Source organism: Semicossyphus pulcher, unplaced genomic scaffold (genome assembly GCF_022749685.1).
Source record: "Semicossyphus pulcher isolate SPU_LCO1_2020_fin unplaced genomic scaffold, fSemPul1.0.p SCAF_9, whole genome shotgun sequence".
Taxonomy (NCBI): domain Eukaryota; kingdom Metazoa; phylum Chordata; class Actinopteri; order Labriformes; family Labridae; genus Semicossyphus; species Semicossyphus pulcher.
In genome coordinates, this window is record NW_027211770.1 from 25,943,998 (window position 1) to 25,964,217 (window position 20,220).

General features: G+C 40.9%; 1 protein-coding gene across 2 annotated transcripts in view; it reads right to left on the reverse strand.

The window, feature by feature from the left end:
- Positions 1-2,006: 2,006 nt before the first annotated feature.
- Positions 2,007-20,220, reverse strand: part of gramd1a (GRAM domain containing 1A) — a 32,640-nt gene continuing 14,426 nt past the window's right edge. For both annotated transcript variants that reach the window (XM_069656120.1, XM_069656121.1), the window contains exons 9-19: positions 19,395-19,704; positions 17,661-17,814; positions 16,782-16,928; positions 14,807-14,928; positions 14,140-14,282; positions 9,601-9,704; positions 7,988-8,218; positions 7,455-7,539; positions 5,477-5,584; positions 4,259-4,379; positions 2,007-4,061 (exon numbers count right to left, since the gene is read on the reverse strand). In XM_069656120.1, the coding sequence (XP_069512221.1) occupies positions 3,960-4,061; positions 4,259-4,379; positions 5,477-5,584; positions 7,455-7,539; positions 7,988-8,218; positions 9,601-9,704; positions 14,140-14,282; positions 14,807-14,928; positions 16,782-16,928; positions 17,661-17,814; positions 19,395-19,704 (1,627 nt within the window). In that variant the 3' untranslated portion in view covers positions 2,007-3,959. The remainder of the gene's footprint in view (positions 4,062-4,258; positions 4,380-5,476; positions 5,585-7,454; positions 7,540-7,987; positions 8,219-9,600; positions 9,705-14,139; positions 14,283-14,806; positions 14,929-16,781; positions 16,929-17,660; positions 17,815-19,394; positions 19,705-20,220) is intronic.

Below are 20,220 nucleotides of genomic sequence, written 5' to 3' on the forward strand. Positions count from 1 at the left end.
TTACCCAAAATGTTTCCAGCAATGTCCAAACCAAAAGAAATCAGTAATTATAGTCAAGGTAAACGCTCTGATTCTTCTGAACAGCTCTATGGTATGAACTATGGTCTGAAAATAATTCAAATTCAATTCAATATGCTTTTTTAGGCATCATTGTAACCGATACAATAATGCAAAAGTATGAAGTAAAAGAGCAAGAGTTGATAAATCATGCCGCTTCGATCTTGCGTTTGGTCATTTGTTAATATGAGAGTTTCTCTATATCTCTTACGTTTTCAAATTCTGTATTTCTCCTTTTTTGCGGAAAATATTCAATTTATAGAGCCTTGTATTGTGGCATGAGGTGAGAAAGTGTAGCATGTAGTAGTAGCAATACAGTGTTGGAAGTGTAACTTTATTTCCTGCCAAAAATCCACTCCAGTTCAGTTGGTGGCAGTATTGCCCCTTTTAGCTGCTTAGCCAACTGTCAGTTAAGTAGGAGGTTATCAACGGGAACGAGCCAGGGACAAGTACCCCTAATTGCTTCTCGCCAGGGATAAAATGTAGAGTGTTCTGGGGAAAAAATGCTTGATATCTCCCTGAGTAGGCCTATGTTTGAGCTACACAATGTCCACGCCATTAGCCAAATGTAAGCCCCGCCCCCAAATAAAGTAACAGTCGTTTTTTAAATGGCTCTCTACCAGCCGTTATTCTTACAACTCGGAAGCAACTCGAGGAAGTTTGTTCGCTAACGATACTTTTGGCTATTTCAAAAGTGACTGAAAGTACTTTAAATAAAACTTTAATACTTTACCTCATCCGTGAACATGAATTCTTCCTCTGTCAGTCATCAGGGTTTCGTCTCCAGCGGTGGTTGTTAAACAATGACGACAACAAATCTCACGATAAGGCTACGTTATGACGTGAGATGTTGGTGGCAGAGGTTACATACCGGGTGTTATAAACACTTTTATTTGATCTAAAGCCAACTGGAATCAGCCATGTTCGAGGATGTAGCATAATTATTAATCATTAAGTATAAAAAATGTTTTAACTGTTACTTACAAAGGATTGATGGGTTTCACTACATGTGATATCAAGTTTGATCCAGGATAGATTTTGGACTTTTGATCTGGAAGAAAGTCATTTTAATGCCACTTTTGGCTTTAAAATTCCATTTAAAAAACCTTTTGTGACACATTAAGTCAATTATTTATAAAATATTGCCAAAGCAAATAAACGTAAGTTGAAGCCCCAAACAAAAAACCTACCTTTCAATAGTCCTGTATTGCACTGGGCCTTCCTTTCTTTTCTGACTTATGTTATGTTTTCAGAGTTCAAAATGAGCAGAGCTTAGTGTGACACATCATCAATTTGAAGTGTAATTTATTTGATAAAAACTTTGTTTACCCAGCAGACTGAGGGATTAAAACTGGCGTCCTGTGTGTGTGAAATATATGATTGTTTACTTATGTCTGGGTTTCAGGTTCTTTTTTCTTTGAGGTTTTTAGACATCACCCTGGACTTTTCACAATGTTATTGGACATTTCCTGGACCAGATAATGAATCCCAAAATCAATTGGCAGATTTATCAATAATAAAAAATCTATCACAGCCTGGCTTTAGAGCTTTTTCTGTGCCTCATGCAGTAAACAAACAAAAGATGAACATCAGAGTCTTCTTATTAAACTTTTGCAGACTCATACCTGTTGTTGTAATGCAGATATAAAACTAGAGCTGAAGCGATTAATTGCATAACCTTTAACTTGTTTCCCTGAATCACTCAAGCTTCTGAAAGGTGAGGATTTGCTTGTCCTTCTCTTCTGTAAATTGAAGCTTAATATTTTGTGCTTTGAGCAAGCATAAAAGTGTACTTGGGACTACTTACTGAACATTTTTGGACCACAAATCAGAAATATAATCAAGTAATGAAAATAACTGTTCCACTGAAATCCTGCATATTTCCACCCAAATCTTTGCAAAGAGAAGACACACACAGACTCAAGGATGAGCGAGGAGTTGTTGCATGTTTTAGATCTTTTCATTTCTCTCCATGGCGTGGTGTACAGTCACATCTTTACAGTACATTCTCATCCCCGCTCCTCATCCGTCTCTCTCTCCCTCAGCCCCTCCCTCCCTCTCTCACTGAATAAATATTTCACCCTTTTGTTATTTGTTGGATGACCACGCACAGCATGGCCAACGCGCTTCTGAGCGAGGGAGCGGGTGGTGGAGGAGAGCACACAGAAGAAAGAGAGGAAGAGTGGGGCTGAGTGATGAAAAGAAAAAGAAGAAAGCTAAGAGCGAGTACAGACGGGTGAGATGTTTTCAGAGGTCAGAATCCAGCGGCCGGAGAGGACTGACTGAAAATTAACAACAAATATAGACATCAAAATAATAAAGATAGAAATGAAAAAGGAATTGAATAAAAAGAGAGAACAAGTGAGTCAACTTAATCAACACACACAAACAAAGAAATACTGCAAAAAGGATTCCCTTCTTCTTCATCTGGGCCTACTAAATTCTGGTTGGTCCTATTGTTTTGAAACGTCCGGCCCAGTTGGACAACGCAGTAGCTGACAGTTGTGATATTTAGATTTCTACCTGATCAAGTCTACGTAACATCCTGAACCGTTCAGGTCTTGCTCTGTGATACAAAGAGCGAGCAACCAAACGCGAAAGAGAAATCCGCAAAAACAAACGCTAATATGAAAACGTAACATCTGAAAATGTAACAGTGAGGACTCCTCGTGAACGGCACGCACACATCTGTCAATCTTCTTCGCTTGTTTTTTTTCACTGCCTCTACGCACATTCACACACAATTCATTATCATTATTATTATATACTACTTTGTTTGAAACATTCAAAAAGTACTAGAATCACTATTGTCATTATTGCTTTGACAGTCATCCTTCTCCTGTAGCTCCTCTTGGTCCGCAACGCAACAGCTAATCAGAGCACAAAATACCCACCAAGTGACTTCTTAGGAGCAGGACAGGACTTCAGATCAAAAGTCAATGGTGATAATAAATACTGTAACAGTCTGTGAAACAGTCAGACGCAGCTTGCCGTCGTAACCAACACACTGGTTTTGTAAGAAGATAAAACCCAGACAGGTGGGAGGGAGTGGGAGCGTGTTTGGGATTAATCTTCAGATGTATCATTTACATCTAAAATATAAGAGTGAAAACTAAAGTGTCTGGTGTTTAAATATTGAAATGTCTCACATCCTCTTTTGCAGAGGATCGGCGGCCTTTGAGGGGGCTCTACTCGGACATGTAAAAGAACAAATCCCTCACAGAAAGAGTGAGAGAGGTGCCTGCTCCTGTCAGCACTCTCCCCTCTCCTCCTGGGTGTTTGTTCGTCACATCCGCACAGCAGGTGGCGCCCCACTTTTTTTTTTAGTTTCAGCAGGCGTTCACTAGAGGCAAAGGTATCTAACTGTTCCCAGGACTAGGAGGAAGAGCTCCCACTTTCCAGAATCACTGATCCCTTCCCATTGCACCGATGAAACATCTCAGAGGAGGAGCCAGAGTCTGTAATAGTCATAAAATAGGAGATTCTGAAAATGAAGGTTTTTCTGTCGGCCATTTTGAAATGTCTCTATGATTCTTGAGGAGTGGAGGTCTGTGTCGGCCCACCAGTGGCCTGTTCCCATAGACTACATACAGATGACTTGCAGCTGTAGGTAAATTATTGCTGTGGTCCTGATAGCTTCCAGTCTGAGTGAGTTCAGTGGAGATGTTACCGGTTGAGGTTGAAGGCGAAAAAAAATCACCATTTCAAGTCAGTCAGGCGAGGACAGTTGTGGGTAATGAAGTCCCCCCCTGCATGTCCCACTCCTGGTTTTTCAATTTGAAAATGAGGGAAAGAGCAAACTCAGTCCTGATCCAAGTTTACAAGCTCCCACTTTTGTACCAGGGTGTGTTCAGAGATGTGAGACACTTAGGAGGGGAGGGGCTGAACAGAAGAGATGGGGCTCAGGCGTCAGTCAGAGATTCTGTGCGGGGATCATCGGGGGGATCCTGCTGCACCTCTGGGACCACGATGCCTCGGTGAAGCTTTTCTAACGACTGCTTCATCTAGAATATAAACATAGATGGAGTGATGGAGGGGATTAGGAGGGTGAGAGAGAGAGAAGGCAGATCAAAGAACCAGCACATTAAGAGCTCAAGTAGTTCGTGTGACTCATGAGATTTCCTGCTGACTGGTCCCTGAAGACGTGCACTACAGGCATTTTACTTCACAGAGTCAGATAAAAAGACACACACACATTTACCTGGTCAAGGAGCGTGACAGAGGACTGCAGGATCTGCTGCCACTTGCTGAGCTGAGCCTGGTGAAACTGCCTCTGAAGCTGTAAGACCTGAGCCCACTCTCCAGCTGTCTGAGGCAAAGGACTGAGGAGGGGAGGAGAGGAAACAAGAGGAGAGGAGAGGAAAGAGAAGAAGTATTGGGGAGAGAACAAGAACAGTGCAAAGTGATTCAAATTTCTACTGCAAGCAGTCAGTAGTGCAGTCATAGATCTTAAACCTACAAACATATTCTATCACATATCACTCTATCACTTCATTAAGTGAACTTGTTGCTCAGTGAATGGCGCGTTTTCCATCACCGAGCAGTGATTGGTCTGCCAGAGAGGGTAGGCGGAGCTAAGCGGCTGCTTTTCCGGTCTCTGCAAGTGTTGCAAGTAAACAGTAATCTACTATGGCTGAACAAACAAAGAAAAGATGGATGACTACAGATACAACTTCAACAATAAAAATCCAAAGAAAAAGAAACAAATTTGACGCTCAGATGAAGCAAACAGTCTAAAAAGGAAAGCGACCGTCAGCGAGGAAAATCAAGAGTTACAACCGGAGCCAACTGTGGACGTCACGCATGCAACACTGTCTGGATATCTGGGAAGTGTGCTCCCGCAATTACAGTTTATCCCCATAGGTGCCGCCAAAGAGAACGCAACTGAGATCTTCTAAATTACAACTTTAAACTACTAAATGCTTCAATATATACATCAGCAACCTCATGGGTTAAAAAATGAACGCAGTTCCTCTAATTGCCATTTGAGGCTGGGTCAAACAGTGAGTCACTCCCCATTGAGGCCCATGATAAGGTGCCTAACTTTATGAAGGAATTAATCAAGTTTCAAGTCTGGTACATAAACAGTTTCAGTCTCCACAGCTCATTTCCCCCTTAAGGATTGTATGCTGGATGTTTTTATTAGCTAAAAATAGCTCTCGTGAGAACAGAGACTGAAACACAACAGTGAGCTGACAGGCATCAAAGTGCTCTTCTTTCTGGTATAATTACAAATTATACATTTAACATACACGTGATCATGTGATTCACACTCTTAGAGTTTGCAGAGCAGCACATCTTCTCTTGCATGTTCTAAGGGGACATATCAGACCTCAAATCCCAAAAGAATAACCTGAGACCAAACGCCAATTTATACCATAATAGATTGTTAGGATGGAAAACAGAGCAGAGTGTTTACCTGTCAGCAACAGAATAGGAGTGCCACGTCTCCAGTGTATGAGCCGCTCTTTCCAGAGCGTACAGCTTGTAGAACAGCAGCATGTTGAGAGCCACCAGCACCACCAGACTGACAGAGAGAGAGAGAAGGGACTTGTCTTATTAAATGTCTTGTAGGGAAATCCTCAAACATAGTGAAAATGCTTCAAAGAATCACAAAGAAAACATCTGCGAAATGCTAATACTGGTGGCACATGATGAGCAAAAGCATTAGTGTTCTTCACACACACCCACTTATTCACAACAAAAGGATCATTTAATGCAGGAAAAATCCACCCTGACATTAGTGACAGTGTTGCAAACAACTGTTACCATTTTACTGTACATGATGCATTACTGAGCAGCATGTTTCACTGTAGTTCTTGTTTCCTGTAGATTACTGCAAAAGCTTTCAACAGACCAGAAGGCAATGCCCCCACAAAACGTGTTAATCAAAGGGTGGGATCTTTTTTTCTTGATTGGAGCCCCTGTTGGTCTCTCTATCTTCCTAAATAGCTGAGAACTAGTCAAATCCTATCCTCTGAAAGTCATTCTGGGAGATGTAGGAAATGTGTTGGTGGCATTTGAATCTGGTGGAGAAAAAGTAGAATACAAAAATATCCCTCCAGTTTGGCAGCTTCCCATCCCATCTGTGACGGATCTCCACTATTCATGAAATGAATCTAAAGATGGTGACACACATCGCAACTTCTACATCAACATCAATGTTCAGTGTTGACTGTACACTTTCATAATGAAAAAAGGTCAACCTCCTCTGATCTAGAAATGTCAGATCAGCAGCGACTTCTTGTGGTTACGTCAGAAATGCTCCAATCACAGCACAGATTTTGAGTCATGTGATCTCTCTGGCCTGAAAAGTTTTCTGAACAATGGCGGCCATCCAAGCGCAGTGGACCAGAAGTTATCCTGATGAAACATGACTCTGGTCGGTGAATGTGTGGAGAACATGTGTCAGGTAAAAACAATTGAATATAAACTAAAAACACATTTGAGATGGTTTATTGCCACGAAATTTGTCAGTAAGGAAAATTGTATTAAATCGTTTGAGCTAGCTTAAATTGCGGTCGTACTAGGAGTTGCTATGGTAACGTCTTAGCTGTGACTGGAACGCAGGAGTACAGAGAGCCTTACTGGCTATAGGCCTGTTGCCCTGTGTCTCATCATGTTGCTTGTGGATGTTGACATTGTCGGTTGATGTTGATGTAAAAATTGATACGTGTATCACACCCTTAAGATGCAGTCCTGACATATTATTAAAGATGAAAATTGGAGGGCACTTCAAGAGAATCAAAGAGTGGATTTTTCCTATATGATTTACATAATTTACAATTATTTATTTGATTGTGCAGCCAGTGGTGTTAAAAGAGCCTCTCATACGAACCTGATACAGATCCTATTCACAAGAAGTATTGCAGAAAGGAAGGGAAAAGAAGAGAAACAGCAAGAAAAGCATAGAGAGGCTGTTAGTACGCAGAAGATCGACATCCAACGGGTCGAATGAGGGAGGAGCATTCAGACGTGGATAGAACCAGGACAGCAGAAAGCCAGTACAATCAAAAATATACAATCAAACCAAGGATTTGATCTGGTAGGAGCTGCAGGAATTCCTCTATATTGAATAAAACATAGCAAAGTATGTACTGTACGTCTAAGGAGAAGGACAACATGCAAGGATGCGAATGCATTTATGTGTAGACTTTATATATGTACATCCTTTCCTTATTTATGATCCGTTTATCAACACTCATCTCTGCTCTGAGTAACGCCGTGTGTGTGATGTGAAAAGTGAATAATTATACGATCAGTGTGCAGTAAATCATAAAGCATGCTGGAGAGACGATCGTGTGTTAAAATAACCAGAAAGGAAGCTCAGAGAGGGATTCAGAGAGTCTGCTGTTTTTCACACTCTCGATGCCACAAACACACACACTTAAACTTACATGAAACTGACGATGAGGAGGATGGTGGATATACTGTTTTGTCCTCCACCACGTGAACGCTCACCCAGCTTTATATACTGAGCACCTAAAAAAGACAGGCAAGAGTTTTTTAGTGGTCAGGGTTATCATTGTGTTTCTAAAAAGTACAGCCCCATCCTAAACCAATCTCTACCCCTAGTTATGCATACCCTGGACTAGCTCATAGGATTGGGGACTGAGGCAACTACAAAAGGTAGAAACTGAAATCTTTACCTAGGAAATGTGACAAACACAAAGTTAAAAACTCTTGTTATGTGATTAAATTACTTATTTCTTTGCATCAGCAATAAAAAGAATTCTAATGGATTTGAACATTTGTGATAATGTTGTGATTTCTGTAATGTAACTTCCAACAGAACCACTAGAGGGCAGTGTCCTACAATAGATGGATTCAGGCTTTTGGCTTGAATGCATGACCTTCAACATTGGTGGCAATGATTGTAATTCCCACACCAGTGCAAAGCATTTCAGCACGTGGATCCCTGCTGACTTACTGGCTTCCCTCCTGTCCCTCTCCTCTCCGACTCCTCTGTCCCCTCGCTCTCCGGCGCCCATGCCTCCTCCCTCCCTCTCTCTCTCCTTCTCCCCCTGCCGTCGAGAGCAGGTGCGTTTGCGGCGGCGCAGTGCCGGTGGGGTCTTGGCAGCGTCTGCGCCTACTACTTCGCCTGTGGTTACCACAGAAACCTCAGACTGCAGAAGCGTCTCCAGCTTGCACACCTCGCTCTCTGCATGGACGAAAGTAAAATAAATTAAAGTACACACAACCCTGGGAACGTAAAGTGGAGCAACAAATACAAATGTCAGAACGCGTTCCAAATACGGCTGAATACTGAATCAGAGAACATGCTGAGTAAAGAAGATCCCACCAAATTGGGAGAGTAGCACTTCAGCATCAAAATTGTGGTCACTTTCTTTGTATTTTAAAGACTTTGAGCAGATATTTCTTTCACTAAGTTAAAAATGTGATCATTGTTATTACTTATATTATGGGCAACAATCTTGTATGACTGTGTGATAAACAACAAACACATGTTTTTAAAGCTAGTTTGGTCATCAACTTCCTCCTTACATAAAATTAGTGAGCATGAATACATTTGAAAGATATTTCTAGATCTTAAACATATTTTCTGCCTTTAAGAGCTCAAAGGCCAAATAAGTAGGATTGTTGTTAGTAAACACAGCATTCAGAGCGAGTCCTTTCTCCCTGGCTCAAGCACACCAGTAGCTTCCTCTTGGATGTGTGCTTACAATCTGTCACCTGGTCGCTACATTTTTTTATAGAGTCCCGTCCTCATGCCCTGCATGCTGTTTTTTTGGCTGGGGGCAACACATCCACTGCCCAAAGACTTAGAAAGGTTCCAATCACACACACACACACAGACGCGAACACATAAAAATACAGGCAGAGGGAAGGGTCTCTGCAGATGCCACCACTGCACACTTTTTGTGGATCATAAGTGGAGGAATGAATGGATTGTATTTCTGAGACTACATTATTTTTCAGGGAATAAACATGAGCACAGAAAAACCTTCTAATATTAATCTCTGCACATGCATCATTTTGCATGGTGAAGCTCCAACATCTATATAAAGTGAGAATAATCAAAGATAGTTTGAGTAGACAGGGGTTTGAATTAAATGAAAATAACAAAAATGTAAACCGAACTATTAGTATTCAAACAGAAACTCAGGTAAGCAAATTCAAAACAAGCATTTCTTGTTCTAAAAGCCTTAAGCTGTCGAAATATCTGTCGTCTGTGAAATCTAACTCTTCATAAACCATGGACCACACGAAGAGACTCGTCATCATTTTATGTTTAAAAAAAGAAAGCAGGAGTGGCTCTCATTAGCATAAATGGTACATTACGCTTGCACAGTCAGGCTTTACAACACACGAATGGATAAATGGTAGTGCTCTTCTGTTTGGTGATCTGCAAAATGAAACCGTGCATTTGGCTTTGATTTCAAGTGTGTCCTGCTCTTGCAGTTTCACTTAACTTCTGTTCACTTATTTACAAAGGGGAAATACACTTATATAGGTCAGTTTGGTTTCCACAGGCTGTGTGTATACAGAGATACGCTGGAAAAGGCGGACCATGTGACTCACCCATGTGTCTGTAGTACTCCTCAATGCCGCTCCAGGTGTTCTTTTCAATCAATGCTTTCACCAGGCTCCACGGCTGCTTCCTGTAGCAGATGTCTGAGGAGACTCTGGAAGAAGAACACGCAAACAAATCATGTTTACAACATTCATTCACAATGTAATGCGTGGATCAGATTCCTTTTAATTATTTCTTTAGAGAAAAACATGTTTTATTACTGACAATTCAACCTGCTCCATATTGCTTTTGCATTACTGTTCTCAGTTAATGATGTCGTACATTTCCCGTTTTAACCAGAGTCGAAAAATTGGATGAATCACCTGCAAGTGATCGAAACAAGTTGCAACATTTCCTACAAACTTCCCTTGAAACTGATCAGTCCAACTCAGAATTACACTGAGCTCTCTAAGATATCATGTTTCTGAGTTTCCAAAGAAGCAATCGTGAAGCACACAACGCCAAAATATATCAAATTACAGAGTTATGTTGACACTTTGTCCCAGGATTCACAAACTCCAGTGGTTGTTTATTCTGGCAAACCTTTAATTTATCTGCTTTTATCTAGTGTATATTGTGTTTCGGTAAAGTCACACCACTCTTAAAGTGTAGCGAAAAGAGTGTTGTATCTTTCAAAGGCTGTGACACAGTTCTAGTTTGTAATTATTGTGAGTTATTTAAAGTATTCAGAATAAGAAGAGAGGAACAAAATAGTAGGAATAGGAATACGACAGCAATTTAGGTGAACTTTGAAGCAATTCTATGATTTAAAAAAGGTTCATTCAGAGTCTAAAATGGAAAAGAAAGACAGGAGCAAGCGAGAAACCAAAGGGAAGCAGCTGTCAGCGAGACTTTTTGAACGCAACTTGCTTTCAGGATGGTTTAATAATCACATATTACCTGGCTAGCTCGTGTATATTATAATATTATAATATTTAGCTGGTTTAATTATTAAATAGAACTACTTTCAGCTTTAAAAGTGTTTCCGGTATTTAAGTTTCAATTGGTTTATTATTTCCAGTCTTCTTCTGCTGTCTTTGATTATTAGACACATAATTAGATGGCATCATATTAAGGTTATAATGAACTGTGAGGAATATTGTGTAAAATCTCATGATTACATTATGTTGAGAAAAAAGGCAGACAGTGCTTTGATTTCACATGTTGCTGACTTTTAAATGAATCATAAGAAGAAGAAGGAATACTTTATTAATCCCTGAGGGGGAATTCAATGTTTTCACTCTGTTATTACAAACATGCTACACAAACATAGGCCCGAAATACACACATGCACAAACAGGACTCTATGGACAGGCACTAATGGGGAGATGTCAGCGTCAGAGTGAGGGGGCTGCACATGGACGAGCGCCCCAAGCAGTGGGGGATTCGGGGCCTTGCTCAAGGACACCTCGACTGTGCCCAGGAAAGGAACCGGCACCTCTCCAGCTACCAGCTCCAATTCCATACTTGGTCCATACACTTGAACCGGCCATCCCAAGCCAAGTCCCTACAGACTGAGCTACTGTCTAAACATGGTAATTACTGATTACCATGCAGTTAGTTTGTAAAGCAGTGACGATGGATGTATTAAAAGAGAATTGAGGGAGCCCACTGGAGGTGCAAATGTGCTCGGCCTAAATTTTGAAAAAGTCTTAATTTCTGTGCCACCACTGAAACCAGTTTATTCCTTTCTGGGTCATATTCGTCATTATTAGTAGGAAAAACGTTCCAAATGACGACACAGTTACTGACAAGAAGACAGAAAGGAAGTCAAAGCCTGTGCGGACACATTACATGACTCTCTTGGGGCCGCAGTCGGTGAAGAAACATGTGTCTGTGTTTTTTACCTCTTCCTCTGTGATTGCCGAGCGTTGGTGCAAGAAAGATGCGTGCTAAGAAAGATGCAATGCTCTTTGATCCTTAGTTGCTAACAAAAGACTTGTGTCTGACAATTATATTCAACCTCATTGTACTTTCACTTGAAATATGATCATGTGTCATCAAGTCAATAACAATGTGATTGGGTAGTAATGTTTGCAGAAGCTAAAAAAAAAAAAAGAGAACTCATTAAGAGGCTGAAAATAAAAGCAACATTACCAGAAGCTGTTTGGTGCTGGGCATGACTATTTTAAGGAGAGCAGCAAGGGACATGAGTTCTGCAGGGATCAGTTTATATACCACTGAGAGTTTCTCGTCCCCAGCTTAAGGTACTAAAGCTCAAAACTGCAGTTTGCATCATCTATTTGGCTGCAAACTGACAGCAAATGTGTAAACAAGGACACAATGGACAAATGTTAAAAGGTGATGAAACATGGCAGCGCTCTCCCCACTGTGTAGATATATTATTTTATAGTGCTTCAGAGAGTGGAAAACATGGAACGTGTGCCCAGCTATATTACATGAGTCAGTATTTGTTTCCTTTCATTGCTTTTGGTTTGAATTATTAATTTCATGTGCTACAAGACATATCAGGGACAACATCAGCAGTCATCTCCATAGCTGGGCCTGTCTGCTTTTAAACTGCAGTGTACCAAGGACAGGCTGAACAACACGTTTTCAGATTGGCAGGTTTGTGACGTCACAAACCTAAGGAGCCAATCACGTTAATGGACGGGGTGACGCTATGCATATCATTATGTGTAACCTATGGCAACCACTTCAGCAATGCGTGAGCCAACTGTAACCATCATGGTAATTTTTGCAAACTCACTACTAACGTTTACATTACTACTACTAATTGCTACATTTCTAGCTCGCTAAGTTTCAACAAGTTGCCACTAAACGATGGCAGAGACGCGTTTTGTTTTTGGCTGTGATTTTACGAAAGGAGAAATGCATTACATAGTGGGCGGGGACTATGGAGATTCAGGAATTTTAAATCAATCAAATCAATCAAATTTTATTTGCCAAATCAAAACCAGAGTTATCTCGAGACACTTTTCAAAAAGAGCAGGGGTCCGTTTCAGAAAGCTGGTTTAGTAAAAACCCGGGTTTGTTAACCCTGAAATGAGGGAAACCTCGGGTTTGCCGTTTCAGAAAGAGAGGTAACTTTTAGAGATAGACCGATATGGTTTTTTCAGGGCCGATACCGATACCGATTATTAGCAGTCAAGGAGGCCGATAACCGATATTTGGAGCCGATATTCATTTACAGTAAAAGTGAAAATATTTGCGTCAAAATTTTTAATAATACAAACTCCAACACTTAACTTTGTTTAAATGCCTTTAAGCATATGTTTATTAAACAAACAAACAAAAAGCGCAGGGAGTTCCCAGGGTCAGCAGCATCTCTTATAAAGTGAACTGAAAATTTAAAGAAAATTTAAAGAAAACTGAAAATTTAAATAAATAAATAACTTCCTGAAGTTTTATTAAGTAAATAAAACAAAGTTAAATAAAATTTGCAAAGAAATTAACTTTTTCTCCTCTCCGCCGTGTGTGTGAGCACTCTGCACTCTTATCGGCCGTTGGATAAAAAAACAAACAAAAAAAAGAATTAAAAAAAACAAAAAAAACCAACAACAAAAAGGCCGATGCCGATATTCGTCAAAATGCCAAATATCGGTGCCGATAATCGGCCCAGCTGATAATCGGTCGATCCCTAGTAACTTTAACTCTGAGTTGGTTACTATGGTAACTGTGTCTGTGAACCTAACCTGGTCAGGAGCAGGTTTTCTTCAGGAAACTCAGAGTTTCGCTCTGTCTCCTCCCTCTAGAATATAAAACAATCATTCGACTTCCTCATTCATTCAGCCCGTATCACGCGCGTGTTTGAGCGGTTACAAATTTAAAAAATCACAGGAGAGAAGGAGGAGATGCCATGGGAGGATTTTTACAAGGTAATATAACATCCCAGGGATGTAAAGCTGCAAAGATTGATCAATTAACCATTTGAGTAATCGCCACCCATTATGATAATTGATTAATCACTTTATTAAACGGTCTGTGATTCAAACTTCTCCATGACATTAAACTGAGTATTTTTGAGAGTGGACAAACATGTGATTTAATGATGTCATCTTTGGTATTGGGCAACACTGATCACATGTTTACCCCTGTTTTATAGAGCATTTTAAAGGTTTATAGACCAAACAACTAATCGATAAATGGAGGAAATTATTCACATATTAATCAACAAAAAAGGAATTATTAGTCACAGCTTTACATTGATGGCACAGGCTTCTATAAAATGTGGTGCAGCTGTTTATCTTTGTATTGTGTTCAGTAAAAATCCTAATTTAAAACCATTTGTCAAGGTAATGCTATTAAACAACTTTAGGATTACGTTTTTAATCATGACATCTTCATAAAGCCATAAATGTGTACCAACAGTATTTTAGTCCAGCATACAATTCAGTCTTACTTAAATAACAGGAAGTCAATAAGCTCTCACAGCACCAACACCTTCAACTTGAGGATACGCCTGAGTATAGTTTTACTTGCGGCTCTTCTGTTTTCGTTTCACAGTCGATGTGTGAGCTCAAAGCAAACAGAGAATCCCACCAACACGCTCGACTCCTTTCAGACAACAACAACAACAAACCTACCTGAGCCGGCTCTTGTGCTTGTTGATGGAGGTGAGGCAGTATCTGTGGACGGTGTAGAAGTAGTCCTGGTAGGGGATGCCTGAGGTGATGACCTCCGAGTCCACCACGAAGCACTCGCCCCGGGCGCTGCTCTTATGCAACGTCTGGAAGCAGGAGGAAAGATGCTCAGTGACTGGATGTACATAAACAAACAAAGCAAGTGACCCTTCTAGTCATGGCTTCTTGCCTCAGTCGAACTTATTTTTTTAGGAAAAGAAGAAAATGTACAATAAAAAACACTTAACTTTGATGAGCTGTCACAAAAACACTTTATACAACACTTTTTTGCTCTGCATAAATATAGAAGAAGCAGAGAACAAGAATAACTTAGTGCTAAAAATAATGTGATTAATGCTTAAAATAAAGATGGTACAAAATGATGCAAAAGCTTGTCTATAATATTCAACATCTACTTCTACTTGAAGCTCAAATTAGCTTTATAGTAGGAATAATTTAGTCTGAGCTGTTGGGACATTAGTTCCCAATTGTAGATTTGTTATTTCTGAACCAAGCTCATCATTAAAATAACCTGCAGTGAAACACTAACTGGGCCCCAAACTGGAACTATTAAAATGCAGAAGTGCAAAATAAAGAACTTAAAAATGTCCAGTGTTTGCACAGGACTGACCTGAGTCTCCACCACAGGGGCGGTCTTGGGGCCGAGGGGGTTGTTGAGGGCGATGGTGTAGCTAAGCACGCGGCTGGTAGTCCCACTGTTGCTGTCCTGCTGCCATTCACCCACCGACAGTTCTGAGAGAGAGACAAGAGATGCAGAACATGAGGTACTCAACAGAGAACAAGAGATAAAAAAGTCCCCAGAGATTTTGTGAAAATTAGGAGAGAGCGAAAGGACGGGAGCGGTTGAGAATTTGTAAATGAAAAAGGAGAGACGGCAAGATTCAGAGGGGTTGTAGAGAGGGGGGGGGGAGAGAGGGTCAATCCGTGCTCCTTCATGAAAAAAGAAAGGAAGAAATGCCCCAATTAGAGCTACACAATGTTCCCAGGCAGGCTGGGCTTCCAACTAGGGTAGCTACTGGCCAAATCAACTCCACGGCTTCCCCTCTGTCCTCATTTCAACTACTACAGGAAAATGTCCAAATTACACGCTGCATTTATGCAAACATGGCCTTAAGTGTCAGTCTATCAAATGCAGAAATAGCTGTAGGGTGACAAAGCAGGGCATAAAAAGTTTGTACAAAAAGTGAATGATAGAGGGTGGTTCACACAGCGTGAACAACTTGTTTGGCACCCTCATTAGTGGGACAATGCAGTAGACTACAGCATGTCTGTGAGGGGTTGGTGGTTGTACACTGTTACATTTGTATTATAGCTGCTTCATAAGAGCAACAAAACTACTTTTTTTTCTAATCCCCATCGATCACCTTCAATTTGGCAACAACACAAAACACATACTCGCGGTGCAAATACACCTGAGTCTAAAAGGCAGTAAAACATCCCAGCATCGACAGTGAACATCATGTTCTAGTGACAGACACAAACTATGAAGACTATTTCTTCTTCCACTGACAGCAGACGCAAGGGACCAAAAGCAGCAGAGCAACAACAAACTATGAGCCACAACTGTCACCGTCTCAACAGGAAAAACTTGTCCTCTAGTGCTAACTGCCATGCAACAAGTTAACGCAGGTTCTGAGGTGGTTTCTGAAAAGCATTCTGGGCAATGAAAGAAGTTCACCTCATCAAAGATAAACACAGAAAGACCTCACAGAGATCTCTGAAACACCGGTTCAATGATCAAATAGAAACTAAAAGTGCATTACAAGAGTCAAAAAAGAACAAGATCTATGTTTTACATTTTGTTGTGTTATGTACATATTATCCACAATGCTTCCAAAACATACTCAAGTCCAGAGAAATGCATAACTCTATGCAATGTAATGTTGCGTTTCATTTAGTCACCTGTCTTCCTTGAAAACACAGGAAGCACCAGATGCTACGTCAGATAGCGAGGAAGGAAGTTGATTCATGGATGAGGAAATGTCCAGACATTTCCTCATCCATGAGCATGATTTCTACCAAACTTAAGAGCAGACATTAGCCCCTTATACACTGCTAGTTCAAGGTGGGATTATTACGCCTCTGTTACGTTCAATCTTCTATGTAAAACGCACCGAGGCGGAATGGTGGGGCAAAGTTGTTGCGCCTCTGAGCCGGCATCGAAGGTAGTAACAGAGGCAGGACAGCACCGTGTGTGTGTGAAGCAGGCACCGTTTGTTTACACATTACGCATGTTTTGTTTCTGCAACACTGGAACGCTATTTAAAACACACACTGGGGCTGCTTTACACCCGCGTTGCTTGGTCCAATGTAAAATGGCAAAGGCGGCGTAACAGCAGAGTTTTGTTACAGCGCTGAGGCAGAACCGCAGTGTAAAAAGGGCTACATTTTCATCTGCATTTGGACATTAGGGCGTGTCTGTTGTTCTTGTTTTGATTGAAAGACCCCCACCAGCATAGATTACATACTGTGTGTGTCATAGATCATCATTAATGAATAATGGCTGCAGTGAAACCCGAGACAATATCTGTGTTTCTGCATACCCAATGTTTACAATCAATTACATGTTGTTTTTTAGCACCTACCAGTGAAGTGTCTCTGGGAGAAGAGGTGCTGGATGAAGTGGGTGTCAGCGGAGAAGAGCAGGTCGTGCAGCTTGTCTACACTCATGCGGACTGCGGTGTTGATGTGCAGCCGCCCACTTAGGTCAGAGCAGAACGACTCGACTTCACCTGAAAATCAGGAAGAAAACAGAGAAGGATTCCCTTTAGTTTCAATGGTATTAGGGTTTATGGGTATTTTAGCATATTCAGTGTTTTGTAAATGTGGTTTAACATTCAGCCCTGTTTGGTTTGGAGTCAGGGATTCTTTGCAGGCTTTAAAAACATCTAAATGTAAAGTGGAGCTTTTGCCAGCTTGTGTAAACAGTACAACACCTGCATGTGCTTGTTGAAGTCTAATTTGAATCACTCTAGCCGTGATGCAGATTATACTGACAAATGAGTTCAGGGGAAACAGAGTTCTGCTGTATGTCTATTCATGAATAAGTGAAGCTTCTATTTTACACATGGAAATCTTCTGTTTAAAATGAATCTAATCATATTCTTCTCTTGCGAGCTTGAAGGCAACATAAGGTTAATCATCTCACACTGCCAAAGAAACATGGATCACTTTATAGTATGGAAAATATCAGGGCTTATTACAATTAGCAAAAGAAATCTTAATTAAAACAGTAATTTCACAGTCAGATTAAAGCTAAAATCCTTTAGAAGATCACACAAATATAGAGAATGGGTTTTAAAATGGTATAAAAGCATAAAATACATCCCATTAGAGTCTATCTAAACAGGTTCTAATATGCAACTAATACTGAATCTCACACTAAAGCTGCATCCAAAGTTCACAACACTTTCTGAATCACTGCTGGGTTCTCATGGTGCTCTTTCCACCCAAACAACACTCACTCTCTTCTTGCGTGTCAGAGGAGTTGCTGGGGTCTGTGGGCAGTTCCTCATCGTTGGTGATGTCCAATGAGGAGAGGTTTCCCAGACTGGTGGTTGGCGGAGGCAGCATGTGATTGGCTGACTCGGACAGACTGTCCCCACCCTCTTCCAGAGTCTGATGCAGTGAGGGGGAAAAAAGCACAGCAGAGGACTCTTAGCAAGAGGGTCGTAGGGAGATCACCCCATTGTCATATGACTTGAGAGGAAAAAAGAGGCCTCAGCTGAGCTGACCTCATGTTGTCGAGGCCTGAGCAGACATACCACTGCAGCCGTGCAATTAATCTGAAGCCGACACGCTGTCAACACAGAACTCCATTTATTCACTTTAGCTTTGCTTAGGCCTGATCTGTCTGCATCTAGATGTAGACTGCAGGGCAAACAACCACAGCAGCTGTTTTTGAGCAGAACTGATCGGACGTAGACTAAACTAGGACGACTGTACAGTATTCACATCCTCGCTTAAATACATCCTGTATTTCTTGTGTTTCTTTCTGTATTGCTTTCTGTCCCCAGAGTCAGAAACAAACGTGGAGAAGCAGCGTTCAGTTTTTATGCTCCGTGTATCTGGAACAAACTCCCAGAAACATGCAGGTCTGCTGAAACACTTACTTCTTTTAAATCAAGCCTGAAGACTCACCTGTTCACGGCTGCTTTTTATTAAATTATTTAAATACATTTATTTGAATAACCGTTCTAATTATTTATATCTGCACTGTAGCTTTAACTCTTATCTTTTTATATTTTGGCTTCTCTTTTAGCTGTTTTTATTTTATCTTCACTTTGCTTTTTAATGTCTTGTTTTATGATGTGTTTCTTTGCTTTTGTTGTTCTGTGTAAATCACTTTGAATTGTCTTGTTGCTGACAATGTGCTATATAAATAAACTTGCCTTGCCTTAAACTTGCCTAGTACGTTTCATTCTATTTGTATCATATTTAATGTCATTTTATTCTGGTTTATTGGATTTTATCCGGGGCTTTAAAAATTGTTTTTATCACCTGTATAGATTTATCAGTGCTTTACCGAGTCGCACATCTCCTGAAAAGGTCATATCAGTGGTGTTTACAGAGCTGTGGTAGTTAATGTAAGAAGCAGACAGATTAAAGTAGTACATCATTACGAGTTTAAAAAGTACTTCTAATGCCTGATTGTAGTGGATATGTTAGCAATTGTTCAAATGAGGTTTGTTTATGAAATACAAGAGAAACCACAGCTGGCTGGACACAAAGATTCCACCAGATCTGTCCGTGGTTCAATGATTACACTGCACATAAATGTGTGTTCTGTTTTTGCACTTAAAATGTTTACATTGTGAAAATCAAGTTATAATAATGTTTGCAAAAGACTGTTGTAACTTAAAAGAGCTAATATAGCAGCTGTTGGATATCAACTGAAGGAGCAGATGCACAAGTGAGTGGACTTTTCACGCTCTTCTCTGTCTGAGCTGAAACTGTTTACTGAAGTCACTACTTGACCAACAAAGTTTTGCTTTTACAAGCTGCAATGGAAACCTGCATTTTATAAACATGACTAACAACACCCTCACAGGAAGTCTGTGTCTTTTATCACTCTAGCGCAACTGTCAAGTTATAAGCAAATATAAAGACTGATGCGCCAACAAATGCCACTCCACTGGAGACTAGCTATTGCAATGTTGTATGGCCAAGTACATGTGGATGTCAAGAAGCAAACTCACAAAGGAGGCAGCAGCAGAGGCCGGGGCAGAGGCAGAGGCGGTCGTTGGAGTGGTGGATGGCAGCGAGCTTTGGGAGCTGGGCGGACTGGGTTCGAGGGGGTCAGAGCTGAGTCTGCGTCCGGATGAGGAAGGCACCTCTATGGGCAGACAGGAGGCGGAGGAAGGGGGAGAAGAGCCCCCGAGGTTAGTAGATGAGGGAGAGCTGGCTGGACCGCAGAGCACCAGGGGAGGAGGAGAGCTGCCCGTAGAAGGAACCGACACTGAGCTTAGGTCTAGCAGATCTGTGACCGACACCGACTCGTCTCCTGGCCTGGGGAACGGAGGGAGTGGAAGTGAGAGTGAGCGAGATAAAGATACAAAGTCGCACTCTGAGAGAGACACACAGAGAAAGTGCTTGTTGGAGGACTTGGAGAAAGTATAACCCCTGTCTGAGCGAGGATCCGCTTGTTTTGTAATGAAAGAGCAAACTAACCCCTCAAGCTATGTTTATGTCACTTGGTCAGGTGATATTTGCACATATGCGCAACTGGAGAACCAGATGAGGATTGCTTTTTCTTATGCTCTTATCTCTGTTTGGAAAGTAGCCACAATAACAGCTCGATTAATGACACAAAGTAGTAAATTTGACATTAAATATTTATAAGTACTTAAAAAAAAATACTAAATAAAGGCATCATCTTGCCCCTTTACTGTAAAAATGTAACTTATTATTATATAATGTTAACAAATGACACAGAAAAGACGCCATCAACACAAAATATTCACACGAACGGCTCACTCTTGAAGCCTGGTATGCATGTCAACATTCCTGTGTGCATACATCAAC